Source organism: Malaclemys terrapin, chromosome 2, assembly GCF_027887155.1.
Source record: "Malaclemys terrapin pileata isolate rMalTer1 chromosome 2, rMalTer1.hap1, whole genome shotgun sequence".
Lineage (NCBI taxonomy): Eukaryota > Metazoa > Chordata > Testudines > Emydidae > Malaclemys > Malaclemys terrapin.
Window position 1 is genome coordinate 106,728,271 of NC_071506.1, and position 24,184 is coordinate 106,752,454.

The window sequence follows — 24,184 nt, forward strand, 5'->3', positions numbered from 1 at the left end:
TACAGGCCAGTCAGCCTCACCTCAGTCCCTGGAAAAATTATGGAGCAGGTCCTCAAGGAATCAATTATGAAACATTTAGAGGAGAGGAAAGTGATCAGGAACAGTCAGCATGGATTCACGAAGGGGAAGTCGTGCCTGACTAACCTAATTGCCTTCTATGATGAGATAACTGGCTCTGTGGATGAGGGGAAAGCAGTGGATGTGTTATTTCTTGACTTTAGCAAAGCTTTTGATACTGTCTCCCACAGTATTCTTGCCACCAAGTTAAAGAAGTATGGGCTGGATGAATGGACTGTAAGGTGGATAGAAAGCTGGCTAGATCGTCGGGCTCAACGGGTAGTGATCAATGGCTCCATGTCTAGTTGGCAGCCGGTTTCAAGTGGAGTGCCCCAAGGGTCGGTCCTGGGGCCGGTTTTGTTTAATATCTTTATTAATGATCTGGAGGATGGTGTGGACTGCACTCTCAGCAAGTTTGCAGATGACACTAAACTAGGAGGCGTGGTAGATACACTAGAGGGTAGGGATCGGGTACAGAGGGACCTAGACAAATTAGAGGATTGGGCAGAAAAAAACCTGATGAGGTTCAACAAGGACAAGTGCAGAGTCCTGCACTTAGGACGGAAGAATCCCATGCACTGCTACAGACTAGGGACCGAATGGCTAGGTAGCAGTTCTGCTGAAAAGGACCTAGGGGTCACAGTGGACGAGAAGCTGGATATGAGTCAACAGTGTGCTCTTGTTGCCAAGAAGGCTAACGGCATTTTGGGCTGTATAAGTAGGGGCATTGCCAGCAGATCGAGGAACGTGATCGTTCCCCTTTATTCGACATTGGTGAGGCCTCATCTGGAATACTGTGTCCAGTTTTGGGCCCCACACTACAAGAAGGATGTGGAAAAATTGGAAAGAGTCCAGCGGAGGGCAACAAAAATGATTAGGGGTCTGGAGCACATGACTTATGAGGAGAGGCTGAGAGAACTGGGATTGTTTAGTCTCCAGAAGAGAAGAATGAGGGGGGATTTGATAGCAGCCTTCAACTACCTGAAGGGGGGTTCCAAATAGGATGGAGCTCGGCTGTTCTCAGTGGTGGCAGATGACAGAACAAGGAGCAATGGTCTCAAGTTGCGGTGGGGGAGGTCCAGGTTGGATATCAGGAAAAACTATTTCACTAGGAGGGTGGTGAAACACTGGAATGCGTTACCTAGGGAGGTGGTGGAGTCTCCTTCCTTGGAGGTTTTTAAGGCCCGGCTTGACAAAGCCCTGGCTGGGATGATTTAGCTGGGAATTGGTCCTGCTTTGAGCAGGGGGTTGGACTAGATGACCTCTTGAGGTCCCTTCCAACTCTGATATTCTATGATTCTATGAGGTCTAAGTTCTCTTTAAGATGCATTGCTACATGGCTACCTATTAAGCCTCACACAGGGGCTCAAGGTTGCGGCGGGGAGAGATGCCCCTCTCCACCAGCCCTAGCACGCACCTGCCCCGGACTTGCTGCGGTGGGGGAGAGGCACCCCTCCCTTGGCCCAGCTCAGCCCTGCTGGAGCTGCCAGAGCCAGGGAGAGGCTGGGGGGAGTCGTCTCTCCCCAATGCAGCCCCGGGGCATCCTGCATCCCAAACTCCTCATCCCCAGCCCCATCCAGGGCTCACACCCCCTGCACCCCAACCCTCTTCCCCAGCCCTGTGCTCCCTCCTGCGCTCCAAAATCCTCATCCCTGGCCCCACCCCAGAGCCTTCACCCCTAGCCAGAGCCCTCACCCCCTGCACATGCCCCAGCCCTAAGCCCCCCTCCCACACCCCAAACCCTCATCCCTGGCTGCACCCCAGAGCCCACACCCCCAGCCAGAGCCCTCAGCCCCCCCCGTACTCTGTCGGCCCCAGTCCTGAGCCCCCTCCCACACTCTGAACCCCTCAGACCCACCCCCAGCACATGAATTTTGTTATGTGCCCTAATATGAAGGTGATGTGTCGCACATCACCTACTTATTGGTGCACATAACAAAATTTAATCCGCACCTGAACGGAAAAAATTAGAGGGAACACTGGTCAGGGTGGCGCCATCTTTTATACCATTGTGCAGAAGTGTGAGGCAGAAGAGGGTGCCTGCGCTATCTCAATAGGTAGCACTAAGGAAAACCTCTCCGACAATTGTGGGCTGGGTGTGTGCACCTACAACGGAATGGACGTACGTTATCACTCAAAGAACTGGCATGTTTTGCCGTCCGTATATCCTCTTGTGGTGTTGCTGGGCCTCCATACAAAAGTTAATTAGCGCAAAATTCACACACAAAAATAAATAAAAATGAAAAAACTATGTAGGAAGATTTGGGAAAAATAATAATAGATATTTTTACTTTGAAAGTGTTTATATTTTTCATGCCTTGTCCAGTGACCTAGTAATAGTGCTGGGTTTGATTCCTGCTATATCATGCTCCAGTTTTTGTATAAATAGTGACAAAAATTCACCTGACATCTCCAAACTGCATAAACTATGATCCTGGCACATCATATAAGATGATGAAGACCAGGCCTGACCAGTAGATGACTGATAAACCTCCAGAGAACGAGTTAATGGACCACACATCTCTTCTGCACAACAGATTGTGGCTATTATTTCTTCTTTTAAATCTAATATACTAAAAATTACATTAATGCAATATTGTAATCAAGATTTTAATTACTGGGAAAGTCAAGATTACAGTAGAGTCTTTTTGCATGGTTATTCAGCTTTGGACATATTTGGCACTGGTGTGACCACTGCTGGAATACTGTGTCCAATTCTGGTTTCCACAATTCAAGAAGGATGTCGATAAATTAAAGAAGGTTCAGAGAAGAGCCAAAAAAATTATTAAATTAAAGAATTAGAGAACATGCCCCAAAGAGCTCAATCTATTTACCTTAATGAAAAGAAGGTTAAGGGATGACAATTACAGTCAATAAGTATGTACATGGGGAACCAATATTTAATAATGGGCTCTTCAATCTAGCAGAGAAAGGTGTAACATGGCTCAATGGCTTGAAGTTAAAGCTAGACAAATTCAGACTGGAAATAAGGTGTAAATTTTTAACAGTGAGAGTAATTTAACAAGGGTCGTAGTGGATTCTCCATCACTGACAATTTCAAAATCAAGTCTGGATGTTTTTCTAAAAGATCTGCTCTAGGAATTATTTTGGGAAAGTTCTATAGCCTGTGTTATACAGGAGGTAAGACTAGATTATCACAATGGTCCTTCTGGCCTATTAGTATGTCTATTAATATGACTATTACTCAGCAAATACTGCAATATCATAACAGAAAGGGACAGCAGCTTTTTCTATAACCTTAGATATGCATTTGTAGCATTTGTGTATTACTGCACATATGTGGTGAGATGATATTTTGAAAGACATTATTGTAAATCAGAAAATGGGCCAGACCCTCAGATGAGGTAAATTGGCAAAGTTCCATGGACTTCAATATTAATTAATTACATACCTATACTCCCTTCTTTAGAAACACTACTTCTGTCACCACTGACAGACAAAACAGCAGGCCTCCTATCTTATCAGCACCATTAAACATAACATATCTGAAACGGAAGGATCTCTACAAGTGATGGGGCAGGAGTGGTTGGCCAATCTCTGTCTAAAGTCCACATACCTATAGAATACACCTTACAGGAGAGTAGAGGGAGAGAAATGGCCATCTGCAGGCATACACATTTGCAGAAAAGGAGTTTTAAATTCTGTGGATATCTGTAATACTTTAGTGCCCAATTTGGTTCTTCTAATAAACCATGTCAAAAATGTATGGCAATTAAATGGAAGACACGATAAGAGTTTGGACAAATTCCTGGGGAAGAACATTGCAAATAGAGGTATTTTTTCTTTTGTAGGAAACAATCAAATTTCATGGCATTTACAGAAAGTGGGAGTGGAAGAGGTGGAATACAAAATTGTTCAAATAATGATTCCATATGGAGCGAAGGATGGGTGTTGGGCGGGGAAGAGCACATGTTATCTACCAATTCACCTTGCAATTCTGATGATTCACAAAGGAGTGCAGCTCGCACTAATCTGGCATTCAAAATTAATTCAAGCAGTGAAATCCTGACCTTACTGAAATCAGTGGGAGTATTGCCATTGACTTCAGAGAGGCCAGGATTTCATCTAAAATGTGCAAAATGATAGTAGCTACAGGACTTACACCAACGAGGCACAATGGGGGTGTAGCAAGAAAAGCAACTAGCAGGAAAGTGTAAGTTAAGGCAACCCACCCTCATAAACACATTGTAATTTATTCTGCACCACTTCTAATTCTTCTAAATCCAAACTTGGCTGGGATTTAAATGGGCGCAACTCCACTTTGAAGTAACTGGGGCTTGTGTCTGCTTATGTCAGGGACTAAATTTATTCCCCAATAAAATACCAAATCATGGAGAGTTACAGTCCTATTGTTCACCCATTGAATCTCAAAATGCAGCCTGTTACTTGGCCATATATGCCTGTTTTGTGACCAACATACACTGCTATGCAGTTTACCATTAAACCATTAAATTGACTTCCGGAGTGTCTCTGAGGTTGTCAAAAGTTTGCAGGAAGTGGATATGTAAAACTGTTTGACATAGTGATTCCCAGTTCTCCAGTCAACCAAGGCCAAACAGCTGCTGGGATATGTGTGGCGGCTGTGTCTTCTTAGTTCTTCTCATCTGTCACTTGCTGGGGAACGTTTTGCATTTTTCAGTTGCTGGAAAAGATTTTTTTTTTAATCTATGCATTTTGTCCCACTTATCTAACATGATGCCAAAATAAAAAGTAAATATGGTTATGTACAAAAGGCTTTAGCCTGGTCTAAGGGGATCTGGAAGATGAATGTGACAAGGTTTTGAAAAGGAACCTCTAACAGTTCATAATGCAACAAAATTATAACTCTGACCTTTCAGCTGAAATGAAAAGAGAATCTTCAGGACAGTGCAGCCACTGACAAGTGGGCCCTTCACTAAGAATGAATAGCACTGATTTGTATCCTAGCCTAGGGGGGAAAATGCAATTCAAAAATTGCTTGTTCTTGTCATGGTAAATCTTTAATGCTTTTAATGAAAGTTCCTCTCCTCCGTGAAGTATTTCTTGCTAAAAAAGAGGGCAGCAAATTAATATAATGTTTCAGATATCCTTAAAGTCAGGTTTAATTGGGGCAATTCCCTCCAGTGAATTGAAAGATGACTTTCGTCTTCATTGTCCGGGTGGAATGCTAAACTGAAGGCAGGGCTGAAATGTCAAGGTAAAATAATGCTAATAATTATTCTGAATGTTACATTCTCCTTGACCTTGGAATTTAAGAGGTTGAGATGGAGGCTTTTTGTCAAAAGTCAGGAAATCATCTGGAGACACTGCTGACATTTATGTTAATGTAATCTGGCAACATTAGAAGAAGAGACACAGAATATACTACTAGGTTCCAACCCATGGGTCAATTCATTTTTACACCATTATGGAGCCTATACATACTGATAGCAAGAAACAGTGTATTGTCTATAATCTGAACACTGATGTCTTTAAATAAGGACATTAACAGGCTTAAAACAATAGCCAAAATATATAAAATATAATTTAAATCATTGCAGTGAGAGAAGAGAAAATTTCTCCAGTCTCATGCAAGTTATGATTTCTTGTAGTTAAGACATAAAACCCAATCCACTCACTTCTCTGCTATATCTTGCCATCACCGAAGGTTTTTCCACTCCATTTGCAATTTAAGGATAAAATAAAACTCTGTGAGGTGAAGATTTGTGTATGTGGCACCGCGAAGAGCCTCATGTGGCTTTAGCTTGCACCTTACATGCAACTGAATAAGTTGATGCGTGATCAGCATAGGGCCCACACAGTGTTACACAGGATTCCCACAGAACCCAATCCCACAGGGAACTCAGTACCTTCAACTCCCACCAACTGCAACAGGAGATGACAGTGCTCAGCACCTTACAGGAGGGGCTCTGTGTTTCTTGCATCATCAGGTCGAAACCAAGATGAAGGGAGGCTGCATTCACAATCACATGGAGGGACGGTATCTCCTCTTTCACAGGAAATGACTCATTTGATTATTTTTGATGCATCCAACAGCATTTTTAGAGTTAATCTCGCACCACTGTTTCTATCCATTATAAGCCTGTTTACTAGGGATTTTCAGGGGGATTTAGAGATAATTCACTGGCCTCTCAAATTTGCTAAACATTTTTTTGACTTCTCTTCCTAATCAGTTTGGCTGTTTTAACTTTATATACTGTATATACATATAATCCTCAGACGGTATAAACCAGTTTAAGACTTTAAAATGCCTTTTTTTAATCTGTCTTCAAAACAGCATCACTACCATCATAATGAATAACTAAGACTTCTAAAAACTAGTGAATTTTAAAATGTTTTTGAAAGGTGCCTGAATGATGTCTTTGAAAGGCTTAAGTCCTTGATTTAGCCACAGGCCAGGGACAACAGAAACAGCAGCATCACAAACGTCCTAATGCCATCTCACCAATGTGCGCTGAAAAGATCACCTCTCATATTGCGAGTGGTGTTTGCTGATTCACTCTGATTCAATGCTTGCCTGCTCTGCTGAGACTAGCAACAAGGTGCGGGTTAATTCTAAATGTCATGGTGGTGTTTGTGAGGTAAGTGTATTTTTTTCTGTTATTTTTGAATTAAGATAATTTGAAACAGCAGAGATAACTTCACTTAGAAAAGGGGTTACTGGGCACACACAGTACCTACAACACTTCTTCTGTGGTTGCGCTTTTTGTACCATCTTGTACAAACTCTAAATAGGTATTTACACAATAGTCTATGATAGCTCCAAAAGACCCATTATGGTCTATTAAGTAAATTATACAACTTTTTAATATAGCACAAATAACCCATTCCATCCCCTTGTTACATTAGTTTATAGGCATTAGTTTATTAAATGCCTTGTGTATGTACATACTAGGTCACATTTGAAAAATCACATTAATAAATTTTACTGAGAGGATCTTGAAGTCATTCCAGTCTAATGAGTACACTTGTATGTGGTGTACTCTGTGAACTGGTAATATTCACTCCAGATCCCTATAAAATGTTGCTGCTAAATAGTTTCCCCCCCCAAAGTTTAATACTAACTTATTAATTTTGGTTTTGCTGAATGCAAACACAAGGAGGCCATTTGACAAGGTAAGTGCTTGCATTTTTGGAAATGGAATCGATATTTTGACTTTTTAATGCAGTAAATATTTATGCAATATTCTCCAAAAAAATTATCGTAGGATACTGCATAACCATAACATATGGGGCCTGATTTTTTATGTGGAAGGAAGTTGAGGAAAACATACAAAATGCTGCATGACTATACACTTAATTTCAAGATTCAGTTACTGTGATTGCACACACAAAGCAGGTATTTGCATATACACATGGACAGGTCGACCCCAACACTGTCCATCTGTGTGTACTGCTATCTATTTGCACAGGCAAATGTGGTAACTGCATTGCTAGGTGCAATTTAGGTGGAGAACCTATACACGATTTTTCACATTCACTTGTGGAAATTGTGTGCATAAATTCAACATGTAATTCAACATTCATTTTGGCACACTGTTATGGATTTATATTTTGAAATTTTTGTCCAGAATATCAGTGTCAGCCAGGTTAATCCAGCTGAGAGAGAGAGTCGCTCTGAAGACATATACAGTATTTTAACTTGAGCGAATCTAAATGAATCCATACTCGGATTAGCTTGGAGGAGAATCACACATTTGAGTTCTTGTGATACTAGATGCTTGCTTTTCCCCAGTTTGAAGTTGATGTTTTGGGGTATAGAAGAGGCTGACAGCACAGAATATATTGTAAACTGTAAGAGAGCATAAATGTCAAAATAAACTGGAGCTGCCCAGGAAATGTGGCAACAATTATCTACTATGGCTATGTCTACACGATGAGTGAGGGGTGTGATTCCCAGCTCACGTACACATACTTGTGTTAGCTCTCATGGAGCTAGGCTGAGTACAAACAGGAATGTAGCCATAGCAGCACAGGCGGCACCATGGCTTAGCCATGATGAATAAAATCGAGCTGAAACTAGTGGGTACACAATCAGCATGGCTAAGCCGCGCTGTTGCTGCCGTTACCTGTGCTACTGCAGCTAGTGTATGATTTATACTTGTATTAGCTCAATGAAAGCTAGCGCAAGTATGTGTATGTGAGCTGGAAATCCTTGATTGTAGTGTAGAGGAAGCCTATATAACAGATTTGAAACATTACTGGCAACACATGTGAGCTCTTGAACAAAATACGCACCATGGCCCATTTTGTACCTGAGAGAATCCTGCTATATGGTTAAAGCAAGGCTTTATTTTATTTACAACAGGTTACTCCAGAAATTAAAAGAACATGGACTAAGCCATTTGGCTGACAATTAGAAAAGAGACGTTTGGGTCAAGTAATATTGTACAAATAGTACAAAGCAGATTAAATCTGAATTTAAGTTATGCTAAAACATATTTATAGATTCTTGATGTGGTATATATGACTAAGATTTTGTTTTCTCTGTGCTATAATTCTTTACATTTAAGAAGTCTGTTTGCATCTGCTAGTTATATAAAAACTGACCTAAACAATCAAATATTATACCAGAAAACGTACTCAATTCCTGCAGGTGCTTAAATAGTATAGTACTCCAGTAGGCAAAGGCAAGAGGGAAAAAGAGCTAGCAGATCAGGAATATAAATGAACCTAGAATTATATTAATTGTTGGCGTTTCAGTGACAGAACTAGGAATGGAACTTGGTAGTCCTGGTTCACGGTCCTGTGCTCTAACAACTACACAACATCTGCATAGCCAGTAATATATCACTTGTGACCCTCAATTAAGTGCTTTTTAATATGATGTTAATTAACACCAGACTGAAATTTAGTTCTGAGAAACTAACAACATGCCTGCAACTAGTGAACCATATCTTTCTTCAGCATCTCTGGCAAAAAACAGTAAATAAAATTTATATTAAAAAAATTGACAGGATTACAGAAAGAGAGGCTTCTTCACTGCAGCCAATATCAGAGCATCCAGGATAAGCAATCAAAATAGTATTTAAAAAAAAGATCAGCATCCACAAAGATACTAAAACCAACAGCAAAAAGCAAAGGCTGTGGGTTTTGCTAAGATGTCACAGACTTTAACGGGTTTATTACACTATATCCATATTGGAGGCAAAAATGTTATACCTGAAACCATTTTAAAAATAGATTTTAAAAAATGCTTTTCAAGGTTACAGGACTAGCTGCACCTCCGACAACTCTCTGGTCTCTCTGAGTGCACTCCCTCAGATGTTAGGCCTTTACCTTTCTTGGGGTGAAATCCCACAGTTCTTCCACTCTTAGACCAGGTCTGAGGCTACACTACCCTGTGGATCAACTGTGCTTACCCAGCAGGTCCAACTGGGGTAAGGTATCTGCAGATCCTCCCTTTGGGAGCTTGTTCATTGTATTAAGCTCAGGTCACAAACAGCCTTCTCAAACCAAAGTACTGTTTAATCTCAACAGGAGGAACTAAACATAACATGAAAAGCATTTTTAAAAAATCTATTTTAAAAATGGTTTCTGGTAGATGAAGACAGCTTCTCAGCATCAACTGCCTAACTTCTGGCCAGAGAGAGATTTTTAAAGGACAGTTAATAGGATTGCTTATCGTCCTTTGGATCTGTTGGTTCCCAGCATTAGCAAAACTTTGGCTGGAGCCTGGAAGGTAGGGTCTTTACAGTTAATAGCTCAGGCATTGTCTCTTACCCAGCCTGAAGTGTTTGTTGAGGGATATGTTACCTCAAATCATTGTTTTGCTTTCCTGCTTTTTTTTCCACAACAGCCCACTATTAAACTAAACCAGCATATTCATCTCTTACAACAATTAGACAAATATATAGAACACATAGTATTCAAAAATTATTACAGAGGAGCCACACATCCTTCCCAAATGATTTCCTACAATGTCTCTTCATGGAGTGTAGTCAGTACAGCATAAACAAGAGAGGAAACAGTAAGACTAACCCTACTGCATAAAAATGTCCCTGGAGGAAGGATATAAACAAGGTCTTTTTATCAAGACCACCTTATTTTATTTATGAGCATTTTTAAGAACAAAAGACACACTTTTATCTTACACAGTTTGATCCCTTCCCTGAACTGCACAAATCACTTCCTGCTCAACTTCCAACCTGTAATCTATTATTTTACTTCTTTTCCTTATTTTACCATAGTTGGATACCGTCACAAAACCCTGTTCCTTTACCACAAAGTATCTTTCAATATTATTAACAAAATAGCACTTCTGTAACATCTTCCATCTAAGAATCCACACTGACTTAAACATTAGTTGATTAAGTCTCATGATACCTTCAAGAGATAGGTATTGTATCACCCCCATTTTACAGATAGGGAAATTCTGATCAGAGAAATGAAATGTCCTGAAAGTCAGTGATATTTGTGAGAAAAGAACTCAGCGCTCCTGACTACTGGTCCCATGCTCAAACCACAAGATGATGACCTCTCCCTCAAACAGGAATAACAGAGTAGAAAGATCCCTCTAATGTTCTCACCCAAAGGCAGCCTCTTTCCTCATCCCACGAAGGCACTGGCTAATATGGAGCTTCCTGAAAATACTATGAGTTCACTCAGCCAACCAGATCCTTTTGAAGAAGCACAGTGAAAGGAGTAAAATACAGTAACTCTCACATGCAGGCATTTGGCAAAGATGTCCAAAATCTAAGTTGTTGCCACATGGTCAGGAGAGTTAGAGCTGGATGCTCCACAGATAGGGAACAAAGAAGTCCTGATTACAGTGCTTAAATTCATGGCCAGTGACAATATGAGTCCTAGCATGTTCAGACTATGCAATTGAAACATTGCAATCCACCTTTTGGAAATGGGCACCAGCTAGCTCCATGAATTATAAAGAGGATGGTGAAGGACATGCTTCAATCTCATTAGCTTAGATCATTATTTTCTCATTGGAAAGTTGCTGAAGACTAGACTGGGCAGTAAGTATCATTTAGTCATTCCTTTTTTGAGGACTCTTTCCTACCTGATGAAGCAGGAGCCATGTACAGATGAAACCCTCATCGACATCAGACATCTTCAGTCACTGTGCCTTTTAATTAAAAGTGAAAAGACAAACAGCCCATTTAAAAAGAAAACTAATCACATTTTTGAGAAGATGGAAAGGGTTTGATGAGATGATCCCCAACTGTAAACCTTTTTGTTGGGAAACAGAATGCTATAGTTCAAAGTAATTATCACATCAGTTCTACCTAATTAGGAATGAAGTTAGAGGTCATCATAAACAATGGACTAATAATTGACTATAGAGAGCCTGACCCTACCTCAACCTGACATCTTTTCTGTAATACAATCAGTGGTCCCAGCTCATCGCCCTGAACTTTACCAGACAAGACAACACTCTTCTCTGTTTTCTGCTCAGCAGAAGCCTATAGGTGAATTAGTAAATTAGATTACATTTCCTTTCACTCCCAAAGGGCCACTAGGAAAATTGCACTAACTCTCTCTCCAGTGGGGAAACTGGAGAAGCGGGAATGATAGGTGCAAGTCCAGTTTTGTCGTTTACACCCTCTTTATTATTATGGAGGCCAGGATTTCCCAACCACACCCTCTCTTCACCTAGCAAAGGATGTCATTGTGATGGTAAGCAGAAGTTCACCTCACAGATTAGAGGTGGGTAAAAAATACGTTGAAACATCAAGCAGCATCTGCAGCAGCACACCTCTGTTGTAGTAAGAGAGAATGGAGATTAGAGAGTCATTAATCATTTCTCCAAGAGAGAGGATTGAAGTTTGATGCCTTCTTTTCCTTACCATGCTTCTCCACATTGCAGTTGTTCTGGCCCTGCATGTCCTCTAGTCGTTAAATAATCCAAACATAAAATAAAAGAACCTTACTTATAATAATTTTGAAAGCCTCCTGTTTTGTCATGCATTCACATGGGAATTAGATTTACTGAATGCTGACCTACTTCATCGGACTGAAACTCCTGCTGGGAAATATCAATAAAAGGTCCATTGGGAGGCCATTCAGACTGGTCACAGTTATTATGGAGGTAGTGTAAAAGGGGGTAAACTATTTCTAAACAGCTCTTTTGAAAATTATTTTTAATATAGTTTTATTTATTAATCATGTAGTTATTTAAAAATCATAACTATTCATTGCACTTTTTCTTAAAATAAACAAGGACAATTTTAGTGACACTATTGCCTGGTTCATAAATCAGATTATGGTACTTAATGGAACATTTTCCACTGAGTGTCTGTGTGAATGTGACCAGTGATCTTTATTTGGGATAAATAGGCCTGGGCCCAGTACAGACCCCTGCGGGACACCACTATTTACCTCTTTCCATTCTGAAAACTGACTTTATTTCTATCCTTTGTTTCCTATCTTTTAACCAGTTACCAATCTGTGAGAGAACCTTCCCTCTTATCTCATGACTGCCTACTTTGCTTAAGAGCCTTTGGTGAGGGATCTTGTCAAAGGCTTTCTGGAAATCTAAATACACTATATCCACTGGATCTCCCTTGTCCACATGCTTGTTGACCCCCACAAAGAATTATATTACATTGGTGAGGCATAATTTCCCTTTACAAAAATCATGTTGACTATTCCCTAACAAATTATGTTCATCTCTGTGTCTGACAATTTCATTCTTTACTATAGTTTCAATTAGGCTTACCGGCCTGTAATTGTCGAGGTCACCTCTAGAGCCCTTTCAAAAATTGGTGTCACATTAGCTAACCTCCATTCATTTGGTACAGAAGCTGATTTAAATGATAGGTTACAAACAACAGTTAGTAGGAGGGATAGCTCAGTGGTTTGAGCATTAGCCTGCTAAACTCAGGGTTGTGAGTTCAACCCTTGAGGGGGCACTTAGGGATCCAATGCAAAATCAGTACTTGGTCCTGCTAGTGAAGGCAGGGGGCTGGACTCAATGACCTTTTTGGGGTCCCGTCCAGCTCTATGAGATAAGTATATCTCCATATATTATGGGGAGAGGGATAGCTCAGTGGTTTGAGCATTAGCTTGTTGTGAGTTCAATCCTTGAAGGGGGCCATTTAGGGAACTGGGGCAAAAATATGTCTGGGGATTGGTCCTACTTTGAGGAGGGGGTTGGACTAGATGACCTCCTGAAGTCCCTTCCAATCCTGATATTCTGTGAATTTCACAGTTGAGTTCCTTCAGAACTCTTGGGTGAATACCATCTGGTCCTGTTTAGTTTATCAGTTTAAATACAAAACGAAAGAATTAAAGGTGCACCACAGAGCACGATCAGGGTTTTCCTAACCATTAGTCTAAATAGATGTCTACAGAATGGGTTTCCTTCAGATAAGCCTAACAAAGAAATGAAGATGGCGCTTTCAAGAAGGACACCCTCCCGCTACATCCCAAAAACACAAGGATAAAACACAGTCTTTGACTAGTGGCTTCAGCTCGCATAAATTCAGTGGGTAACAAAGTGGTCAGCTCCACAGTTTTTCCTCAGTATCTCTGCTATGGTCCTTTGTCCCAAGAGACTCCCAACCTTTTACTCTATCAGGCAAGAAGTTTTCTTCTCCCTCACTGAGGGCTGGTCAGCCAGCCAGCCTATTTCTGTCTGCTTTGTCTTAATCAGCACCATCTGGGAACTCTCCCTCCTAAATGGCATTGTATATAGTTTCTCCAGGGTGGGACACCTCCTTTCTACTTTTCCCACTGCAGGCTTTTAAGCCCTCCCCTGCAAGTCCCACAGAGTACCCATGATGAATTCCAGTTGCATGGGAGGGACACACTACCCCAAACAATGCTTGTCATTTTTCAGAAGAGTCTTTGCATCCTTTTAAATCTTAGGTCATCTCTACAGTAGTGCCAAAATCTTTTACAAATACAACCCCATTTAGACATACTTTACTAAAACTGAACATAGAACAGTTCCTTTAAAGTTATTATTCCTTCACTGGAACTAAGAGCAGCATCCAGGGACCTCAATGTACAATTCTTGAAGGATCAAAAAGGAATGATAAATAGCTCCATTTACTCACTGTTGGAACTTAATCCAAGAGAAACAATCACTGGTTGCAATTCTGTAGTCTATGGGGCTCTTCTGTCCTTAAAATCTATGACAAAATATGGCACAGGTCTGCCATCCCAGATAAAAATGAGGCATAACAGTTGCCTTATACTGGGCATCTGTGCTCAGAGGCTTGCCAGAGCTTTTTGTTTTATTTTTAACAGTAGCTTTCGATTAAAACAATTAAGTACAGCAGGAAAGAAGTTTACACATTTACATCACATTGTTTGTAAAGCCCACGTCTATGATCTCATTGTTGCTACTAAAGTTGATAGTGTTTCCAGGGCATTTTTGAGTAACTATCTAATTTTTTTATTAATTTACATTAAAATACATGAGAGATTTATACCTATAACTCCCATTAAGGCTAACTACAGCTTATTTATTAGAGGTATTTATATGACATCCATCAAAATGGTAGCTGCGTGCACTGTACATACCTTAGATTGAAGCATAAAACAATTTCCATGCCCAGGGAGCTAATATGTTACCCATGTAAATCCCGTACACACTTATGGCACAAAATTTCCTTTTAGCTTCCTATGTATCTTCAGCATGTTTACTACAGATAAATTCTATAGGACTGTCTAATCTTATGGAAAAACTCCAGTGTCCAGATCTATCAAACAGTATATCAATAAATATTTATTTTAAAAAAGAACAATTTTAATTTGTTATATTTACAGGCCAATACAGAATTCTACAGGAAGTTTTTGGTAGAAAGACCAACCAGGCCATTTTCTTCCCATGGGGTTCTGAGGGGCATGAGACTGCACTGCTGGCTTAAGGAATGGTTCCTCATAACTTGTTGGGTTTTCTGAGTGGTTTAAAAGGTAACAGGTATTGGCCAATGAATTACCAGAAACTTATCATTATATATTTTATTTTGGAATATCCCTCTCCATAGCAATTTGGATACCACTGAGGCAAATTTAAAATTATATAAGGCTCAACTATCATAAATGCAAAGGCAAAGCTAATAAAAAACAGAGGAAAATACCCAAAACAAAACACCACAAGATCATAAAATAAAATAAAGGTTTGTGTGCTTAGGTGGAGGAGTGAAAAATCCTGCACAGGGGGCAGCATTAAGTTAAAAAAACACCTCTGTATTTCCTTTGATTTCTGAAAATGGAAAAAGATGTTCTGAGGCAGCTGCTCATGGGAGATCCAAACCCCTTAGAGTTATGTTATTACTCTTTAGCATACTGTGTTGTTGTATTGGGCAATGGTTCAATAGCATAATATCACCTTGAAAGTCACCCTAATGTAACTTTAACTGGATGTTGGAAGGTAACTGTGAATGGTTATTGATTTATTTACTCTGCTCAGAACCATTTCAGAGAAAGGATGTACCACTGATGTCATCTTGAGATACCAGACATTTCTGTGGGTTTCCTTTCTAGCTTACCTCCCTACCTTTCCCCACCATCCTGTGTGAACTCAAGCCTATGGCAAGGACTGACTTGAATGAAATTTTAATACTTGATGTACAAGGCATTCAAAAATCATCAGGTCCCCCAGAATCATGGGGTTTTATTGAATGTTGTAATTTTTAAGACAATTACATTTTGGGTTCTTTTTGTTTACCTTCTGTTATTTGAATCTCTAGGGTACACGCAGGAAACATTTTGAAAAAAAAATTTTTTTTTTGCAACCATGATGGCTACAAACTTATTTTAAAAAATGAAAGCTGAGATTCTTGTTTATTTGAACGACTCCTGGAGCTGCAGCTTCAGGAAAAACATCAAATATCACAAGACTCGCAATAAAAATCTGATGCAGTTAAAAGAGGAAATAATTTCCTCACACTATAGAATTAACTACAGTGTTATTTCTGTTTCTTTTCATACTGATTTCACAAATCCTAAAACCCATCACTTTAGTACTGGGAGTTGAGCACACATGCAAATATAAAGCTTTGAAATACAAAGTTGGGATACAAGCAACATAAGACACCTCCAAACTTTCCTTCAGAATGTTCACTCAGCTTTAAAACTATTTCCAGGAATTAGAAATAAAAACCTCAGTTCACAGAACCAAATCCAGTGATCTAGTGTTGCAGGGAAACAGCTCAATAGGGCTGCAGTGGTAAAACCATCCTAAGCTTCTCGAGCCACAATGAAGGACTGCAGTTCTTTTATTGAACCAAAAGCATTTAAGTAAAAAATACACCTATGCAAAAGGCTGTTGATGCAGCCATTTATACTGAATAGTATAGGCCAGGGGTCTCAAACATGCGGCCTGCAGGGCAATTGCGTGTGGCCCGCCAAGCTCTCCGTGCCCTGCCCCCCCCCACCTACTAGCGGGATTGCATCCTATGGCGTTGCGAGCCCCGCGCCGCTCTCTGAAGCAGCTGGCAGCACGTCCCTTTGGGCCAGAGGGGGAGGAGGAAGGAGGCAGAGGGCTCCTGCATTGCCTCCTTCCAGGCCCCGCCCCCCGCAGCTCCCATTGGCCGGGAACAGGGAACCGTGGCCAATGGGAGCTTCATGGGAGGTACCTAGAGGTACCAAGAGCAGCACATGCACGGAATCCTGAGCCCGTCCCGCTCCCCCAGGGGCTGCATGGACACGGTTCCATCTGCTTTCTGGAACGGAACGGAGCGGCCCCAGTGTGCGCCACTACCACCCCGGAACCGCTGTAGGTAAGCGGTGCCGGGCTGGAGCTCGCACCCTGAACCCCTCCTGCACCCCAACTCCCTGCCCTGAGCCCCCTGCCACATCCCACACCCCTCCTTCACTCCAACCCCCTGCCCTTAGCCCCCTGCCACATCCTGCACCCTTCCTGCACTCCCTACCCTGAGCCACCTGCTGCACCCTGACCTCCTGCCGCACCCCTCACGCTCTTGCACTTCACACACCAACTCCCTGCCCTGAGCCCCCTGCTGCACCCTGCACACCTCCTGCACTTCAACTCCCTGCCCTGAGCCCCCTGCTGCATCCCGTACACCCCTCCTGCACTCCCTGCCCTGAGCCACCTGCTGCACCCTGCACCCTGACCTCCTGCCGCACCCCTCACGCTCTTGCACCCCACACACCAACTTCCTGCCCTGATCCTCCTGCTGCACCCTGCACACCTCCTGCACCTCAACTCCCTGCCCTGAGCCCCCACCGCACCCTGCACCCTTTCTGCACCCTCTGGGGGCAGCGTTAGGGTGGGGACTTCGGGGAATGGGTTGGAATGGGAGTGGGAAGGGGTGGGAAGAGGTGGGGCCTAATGGAAGGAGTGGAGTGGGGGCGGGGCCAGAGGCAGCAACGGGAGATGTCAGCGATGCGGCCCTCAGGTCAATGCACTAGTCCTCATGTGGCCCTTGTGGTCATTTGAGTTTGAGACCCTGGTGTGGGCGAAGAGCTGATGGGCTCTGGTGGCCAAAGGTGGGGATAATATGTAGATCAGAAATGACCACTCTGCACAAGAGCAATCAATGACATCTCAAAATTACATATTCAGGATGTGACAGCAACCATTTCAAATGCAAAACAATGCATTAGAACTCAGATAGCATCTTCCTTTTTCTACACAGTTTTCTAAAAGATTCTGCCTGAAATACTGTGGCTTCTCTTTCCCTCCCTAATATAACTAAGTTTCAATAGCCCAAGAAGTCTGAATATAAAGAAAAATAAACTCCCAAGAGGCAAGTCCAATTGCAGGCTCTGGGTTTTTCTTCTGATTTTAAGGAATAAAAAACCCAACATCAACCTGGAAATAGAGATTTAGCTACATTGTATGTTTGATTGTTGATGTATAACCAAATAAAATTCAATTAGGGAAAGATTTCTTCCCTTCTTGGGTTTGTTCTATGGCATGAAAAAATAAATTGATTATTGGTTCAGAACTCCCCCACCCCCTTTCTGCAAATGTAGGGTTACCATATTTTGTGCCTCCAAAAGGAGAACACTCCACGGGGCCCTGGCCCCGCCCCCAGCCCCGCCCCCTCCCCCACCCAACTCCGCCCCCTCCCCAAAGTCTCCGCCCCCTCCCCTGCTTCCCGCGAACATTTAATTTGCGGGAAGCCTGGGCAGGTAAGGGGCGGTGTGGGGGGAGGAGGTGCGGCCCAGGCTGGCCCCCCGGCGGCTCCAGCCTGGGTCGGCTGCGGCCCTGGGGTGCCGGCCCCGGCCCCCGGCCAACCGGCCCCGGCCCGCCCAGCACTGCCAGCCGGCCCCTGGCGGCCCAGCACACCCCCCGGCTCCCGGCCCCGGCGGTCCAGCGCACCGCCCCGACGGCCCAGCGCACCCCCCGGCTCCCGGCCCCGGCGGCCCAGCGCACCCCCCGGCTCCCGGCCCCGGCGGCCCAGCGCACCCCCCGGATCCCGGCCCGGCGGCCCAGCGCACCCCCCCGGCGGCCCGGCTCCCGGCCCGACCCCCCGGCTCCCGGCCCTGCAGCCCAACGCACCCCCCCCCGGCGGCCCAGCTCCCGGCCCGACCCCCCGGCTCCCGGCCCCGCGGCCCAACGCACCCCCCCCCCGGCGGCCCGGCTCCCGGCCCGACCCCCCGGCTCCCGGCCCCGCAGCCCAACGCACCCCCCCGGCGGCCCGGCTCCCGGCCCGACTCCCCGGCTCCCAGCCCCGCAGCCCAACGCACCCCCCCGGCGGCCCGGCTCCCGGCCCGACCTCCCGGCCCCGCTGCCCAGCGCACCCCCCCGGCGGCCCGGCTCCGCGCACCCCCCCGGCGGCCCGGCTCCCGGCCCGACCCCCCGGCTCCCGGCCCCGCGGCCCAGCGCACCCCCCCGGCGGCCCGGCTCCCGGCCCGACCCCCCGGCCCCGCGCACCCCCTCGGCGGCCCGACCCCGCGGCCCCGGCCCGGCTCCCGGCCCGGCACCGCACGCCCAGCCCCGCGACCCCGGCCCAGCCCTCTCTCCCGATTTTCCCGGACATGCCCGGCTTTTGGGGGATTTCCCCCCGGACGGGGATTTGAGCCCCCAAAAGCCGGACATGTCCGGGAAAATCCGGACGTATGGTAACCCTAGAAATGTTTAAGGCCCACTGGGAGCAGGTCTAATCTGGTTTTGTTGTGCAAGTTAAGTGGAGCCAGAACATGGGGAAGTCTTGCTTGGGTGTTAAGAGTGGTCTGGCGGAGGTGGGGCTGCTCCTTCCCCAGGGAGGTGGCTGGCTAAGACCACAGATAGGCTGCTGGCTCAGTGCAGATAGTTCCAGTTCCACATTGCAGGCTGAAGGAAGGATTCCTTTCCCTTACAGTAGGGAGTTTCTCCGATTGCACTTTTATGAGATGATTTTATGATTCCGCAAAGAATCAGTAATCTCTGACGGGTCAAAAAGGGCCACATTAAGTCCATTACAGCAGAAGTTCGCAACCTGGGAGACATGACCCTCAAGGGGGTTACCAGAGTGTATAAGGGGGGTCACAACCAGCTTGCCAGATGGGGAAAGATTGAGAACCACTGCATTACAGAGATGCTTGGCAGCACCAGTGTGAGGCCTCCTTTCTGCAGGGGCAGAATAAAGCTGTTGTGGGAATGAGAATGAGTTACAATTAAATGCACGACCGACTCCAGGCACCAGTATTCCAAGCAGGTGCTTGGGGCGGCAATCTGCAAGGGGTGGCAGTCCGTGTGTTTTTGCTCCAAAGCAGAGCGCTGAATTGCCACCGTGGACGGCGGGGGCAGTCTGTGCGCCGTTAGGGCGGCACGTGCATTTCCGCGGTGGTGGCAATTCGGCGACAGCTTTTATGTTCAGCTGCCCGCGGCAACAATTCGGCACGCTGCTTGGGGCGGCAAAAACAGTAGAGCCGGCCCTGATTAAATGAAGTCATTATCATATCACTTGATAGCTTTCTCTAACCATGTTGCAAGAATGATTTTAAACCGTGAAAAATACAAATGTGGATTTATTTTTTTGTTCATCTTCATACATCTTCATGCATTTATTTCCTGAAATGCTATAAGTGCACATAGAAGGCAGGAACCATCTAAAGTCAGTGAGGTGCTACTGCATTCAGTCCTTCTGCTGGTATGTATCTTGCACATACTGTATGTTTTTGAAAATATTGGGTGAATTTAGTATACATATTAATAAGATAATAAACACTAGCTAGAGCCAGACATAGTGCAAACCGGCGCTGTGCAAACTTCCAACACACAGCCCTGCCAATGCATCTCAAGGCTAAGCTACAGTGCCTCTCAACTGCCCACCTCCCTCCCCTACTTTTCTAGGTCAGGATTCCTTCCAGTTGAAGCCCACCAAGCAGGTAAGATATAGAGAATGACAAAAAATCAAACTCAACCAACCAATCCCAAACCAACCCCAACCCCACACTAAGGCTCCAATTCTGTACTGAGAACTGCAAAAGTGTCACCCAGCAATCATTTGGAACCACAATGAAATCAATGGGGATCTGCTCGCATGGTTGTCATTGCAGGATCGGGGCTTCATTTTCACCTACCATCATATAAATTAAAGACTCTGGGCTTTTATCACAATATAAAAATACTATAAATGCAAAGGCAACGTGGCCCAATTGTTACGAGAGTGAGGCTGGAACCAAACAAAATGGAAAACCCAGTTACTTACCTAACAGTAGCAGTAGTTCTTCAAGATGTGTTGTCCACAGGTTCCACTCTTGGTGCACATGCGCCCTATGCATTCGTTGGAGATTTTTGACCAGCAGTGTCCATTGGGGCCACACCTGTGTCAACACAGAATCCAGGTGATACAGAGCTCTGTAGTAGCATGGAAGGAGCAAGTTGTGGTGTACCAGACCCTACAAAAATATAACTGGTTCGCAACTGGAGGGGCTATAAGTGGGAGGTCCAACAGAGACTGAATCCCATTTCAAACTCAGTTTCAAACAAAGTTGGTGCCTTGCACGTGATAAGGGCTGGTTAGAGGATATGGTAGTAGAGGCAGATGGTTTGAAATTTTGGGTGTTTTCTGGGTAGTTCAGGCTGTCTATCCTGTGTGGAATATGGCTGCCTCTGATGTAGTGGAGGCCTAAAATGGTTTCTTTCTGGTGCAGGAGTGCAGAGTCCTAGAAACCTCTGAGGCACTTAAGACTCCTTTAGGGAATGTAAACGCACACGCAATGGAGAGAAATACATTTCCATAAGGAAACATTTCAGTTTCAAAGGGTTATATTAAAGCTATGTAAAATATACATAAGAAAACCATATAAAACTCAGCTGATTTAGGATTTCATTACAAACTTGAAACACAGACTAACTAGGCTAACAAAAAAATCTCCTCATTATCACAAGCTCTACCAGCAAATCTGGATTAATTTTTGTGTTTTGTGTCAAAACGAAGCAGAATTAAATTTCAAGCAGTTTCAGTGTGAAACCAGAATTTGCTTTGAGATTCAGCTGAACGTGACACTCAAAACTCAAGGGACATAGGAATGATGAACCAATATTGATCAGAAGAGAAGGCAATATTTTCCTGAACCTTTGCAAAATGAAGCCTTTACATTTTCCACAATGCTAGTCATTACAGTGAGTGAAAAGAATCTCTCTCCAAATGTGCGCAAAGTGCTATGTTTTTAAACCTCGCTTCTCATAATCTCTCTCTTTAGGTTTTCTTACTCTGAGATACTTGGTTTCTTCCCAGGCCTCTTGCTACAGCCAAAGTGTGGTTGTGATATGCATGGGGAATAGAGATGCAGGCCCTGCCATGTCTTGCTGCATTAACAGATATCCTAGGGATTTGAACATATCATTGCCAAGCAACACAATAATGTCAGCATTACACTGAATTCAGGGACATGCATTCCCCTCTACTTCGCTGCTTAAAGGAACAGTCCAGATTGCAATTTCTCCTCCTCCTCTCTAGTACTGCTTTTGTTTTCAAGCTTTACTTCAATATGATCCTTGCTATAGAAATAGCAAAGAAAAAAAAAATCAAATGACCAAACAGTTTGAGTGTGAAATATGAAGAATATAAAGAATGCCTTGAGACATTTCTCTTCAATAAAGGAGTAGAAGTTGGAAAAGTGAAAGTTTTTACCCTTTTCAGTTGATTAACTTGGTGCAATCACCCACTGTATTTGGACTCAGCACAACATTACCTGGCTTCTGAGCTTTAGCATAGTTTGGTTTGTATTTCCACAGCAGGTTCTGGTGCCAGAACCATATCCCCACAGAGTTCTGCTCCTGCTGCTTCCTCCATAAAAATGGCATCAGATGACATCTGGCTACGCCCAAAGTGCCTTTTTCTGCCATGACGTTCAGCAGTTGAATAATTTGCTGGACACATCGTGTTTATTCAACATGCGCCTTTGCTAGGAGAAGAGATTTTCTTCTTGCTGCTTTGTATTTATTTCAGGGAACAGAAATCTGCCTATGCCTGTTCTGTTTTCCTGCTGTTAACAGGCTGCTCAATAATTCAGTTCTCTCTCCCTAAAGGAAATTCAGCTGGACTGCTACTTGCACAAGCCATTTAATGGTGTGCAGCAATGTAGCTTAAATGTCCCAGAATTCCAGGGGCCTCTTTGGTGCTGACTCTTTTGTATTGCAATGGCCAGCAGTAGCTCCTTAACTCTCCGGCAGCCAAAGCTCATTATCATTTTTATATAATTAAACAGCACTGTTCATTCTCCTCATTAGATTATCACAGCAAATTGATGGTTATTTGAAAGAACAGCCACAATAGGAGACAAATCACTGGCAACAGATAAAACAAAAGGATGCACACAAAGCTCTTTAATTAAACTCCATGAAGGGATATGAAAGCTAGTAGAGATTTTAGTTACCCCGCTGAGCCTCTGTCTGATTAGCTACAATGCATCTGTTTGGTTTCCTAGTCTCCATCTGTACTGCTAAAGAGATATTTATTCTGGCTATATTGGTTCAGAACAAGATGACCCCAAGATGTCAGTTGCCGATAGTCTAATGGTTACATATGTTGACAGAGTGTTTCTAAGTAATCCTTGCTGTGTTGACATGAAGAATCATCCTCTTTACATATACACTGCATTAAACACATACATATATGTACAAGTAACAATGGAAAGCTGTCTTAAACCCACAAGTAACCAGGACATTTAGAGAGAAAGGATTCTCTCTCCATTCTTAAGACTCTTTGTAACTGATCTCTTCTGGCACATGCTGCTCCCTGCAGTATCTAGGCACACAACCTGAGATCTGCAGGATGGACAAACGAAAAGCCTACACTACTGATTGTAAGGTAATTCGTTGGAAGTCAGGCTGTTATTGAAGTTCGATTTCCTTTTTTTAAAAAAACCCAACAATCAAAAACAAATGTGTCATGGAGCTTTTGTATGACAAAGGTCACAAGGGATCTCTTAAAATCATATTGGTCTTTAATCTACATGTAATTGACAGTGTATCTCTCAGAGACCCACTGTGTTGTATAGCATCAGTGCTTATTACTATACCTCTACCTCGATATAACGCTGTCCTCGGGAGCCAAAAAAATCTTACCACATTATACGTGAAACCGCGTTATATTGACCTTGCTTTGATCCACCAGAGTGCGCAGCCCCACCCCCCCGAAGCACTGCTTTACCGCGTTATATCCAAATTCGTGTTATATCGGGTCGCGTTATATCAGGGTAGAGGTGTATTTGGAACCCTTAACAAGTAGATTATTAGCAGTGTGCACCCTGTTGCCTCCTCAGCCCACTAAGACAATAAGAAATGTGTGAGTTTGCCACAATCCATGAACCACTGACATATTAAGAGCTATTATGCCCTAATGTCCAATTAAAATCTATGCCTTAAAATGTGGCAGCCTGTATAAAGCACGTATGATAGTGCAAATGCAGAACCATCAAAATGCTTTGCAAAAAAAAAAAGAACAAAAACAGATCATAGAACCATAGAAGATTAGGACTGGAAGAGACCTCAGGAGATCATCTAGTCCAACCCACTGCTCAAAGCAGGACCAACCCCAACTAAATCATCCCAGCCAGGACTTTGTCAAGCTGGGCCTTAAAAACCTCTAAGGATGGAGATTCCACCACCTCCCTAGGTAACCCATTCCAATGCTTCACCATCCTCCTAGTGAAATAGTGTTTCCTAATATCCAACATAGACCTCCCCCACTGCAATTTGAGACCATTGCTTCCTGTTCTGTCATCTGCCACCACTGAGAACAGCCGAGCTCCATCCTCT

The 24,184-nt window shown here is 43.6% G+C and overlaps 1 protein-coding gene across 1 annotated transcript in view; it reads right to left on the minus strand.

Moving 5' to 3' along the window:
• Positions 1 to 24,184, minus strand: part of CDKAL1 (CDK5 regulatory subunit associated protein 1 like 1) — a 774,423-nt gene that overhangs the window by 106,922 nt on the left and 643,317 nt on the right. The window contains exon 16 of the mRNA XM_054018031.1: positions 20,628 to 20,742. Within this exon, the coding sequence (XP_053874006.1) occupies positions 20,628 to 20,742 (115 nt within the window). The remainder of the gene's footprint in view (positions 1 to 20,627; positions 20,743 to 24,184) is intronic.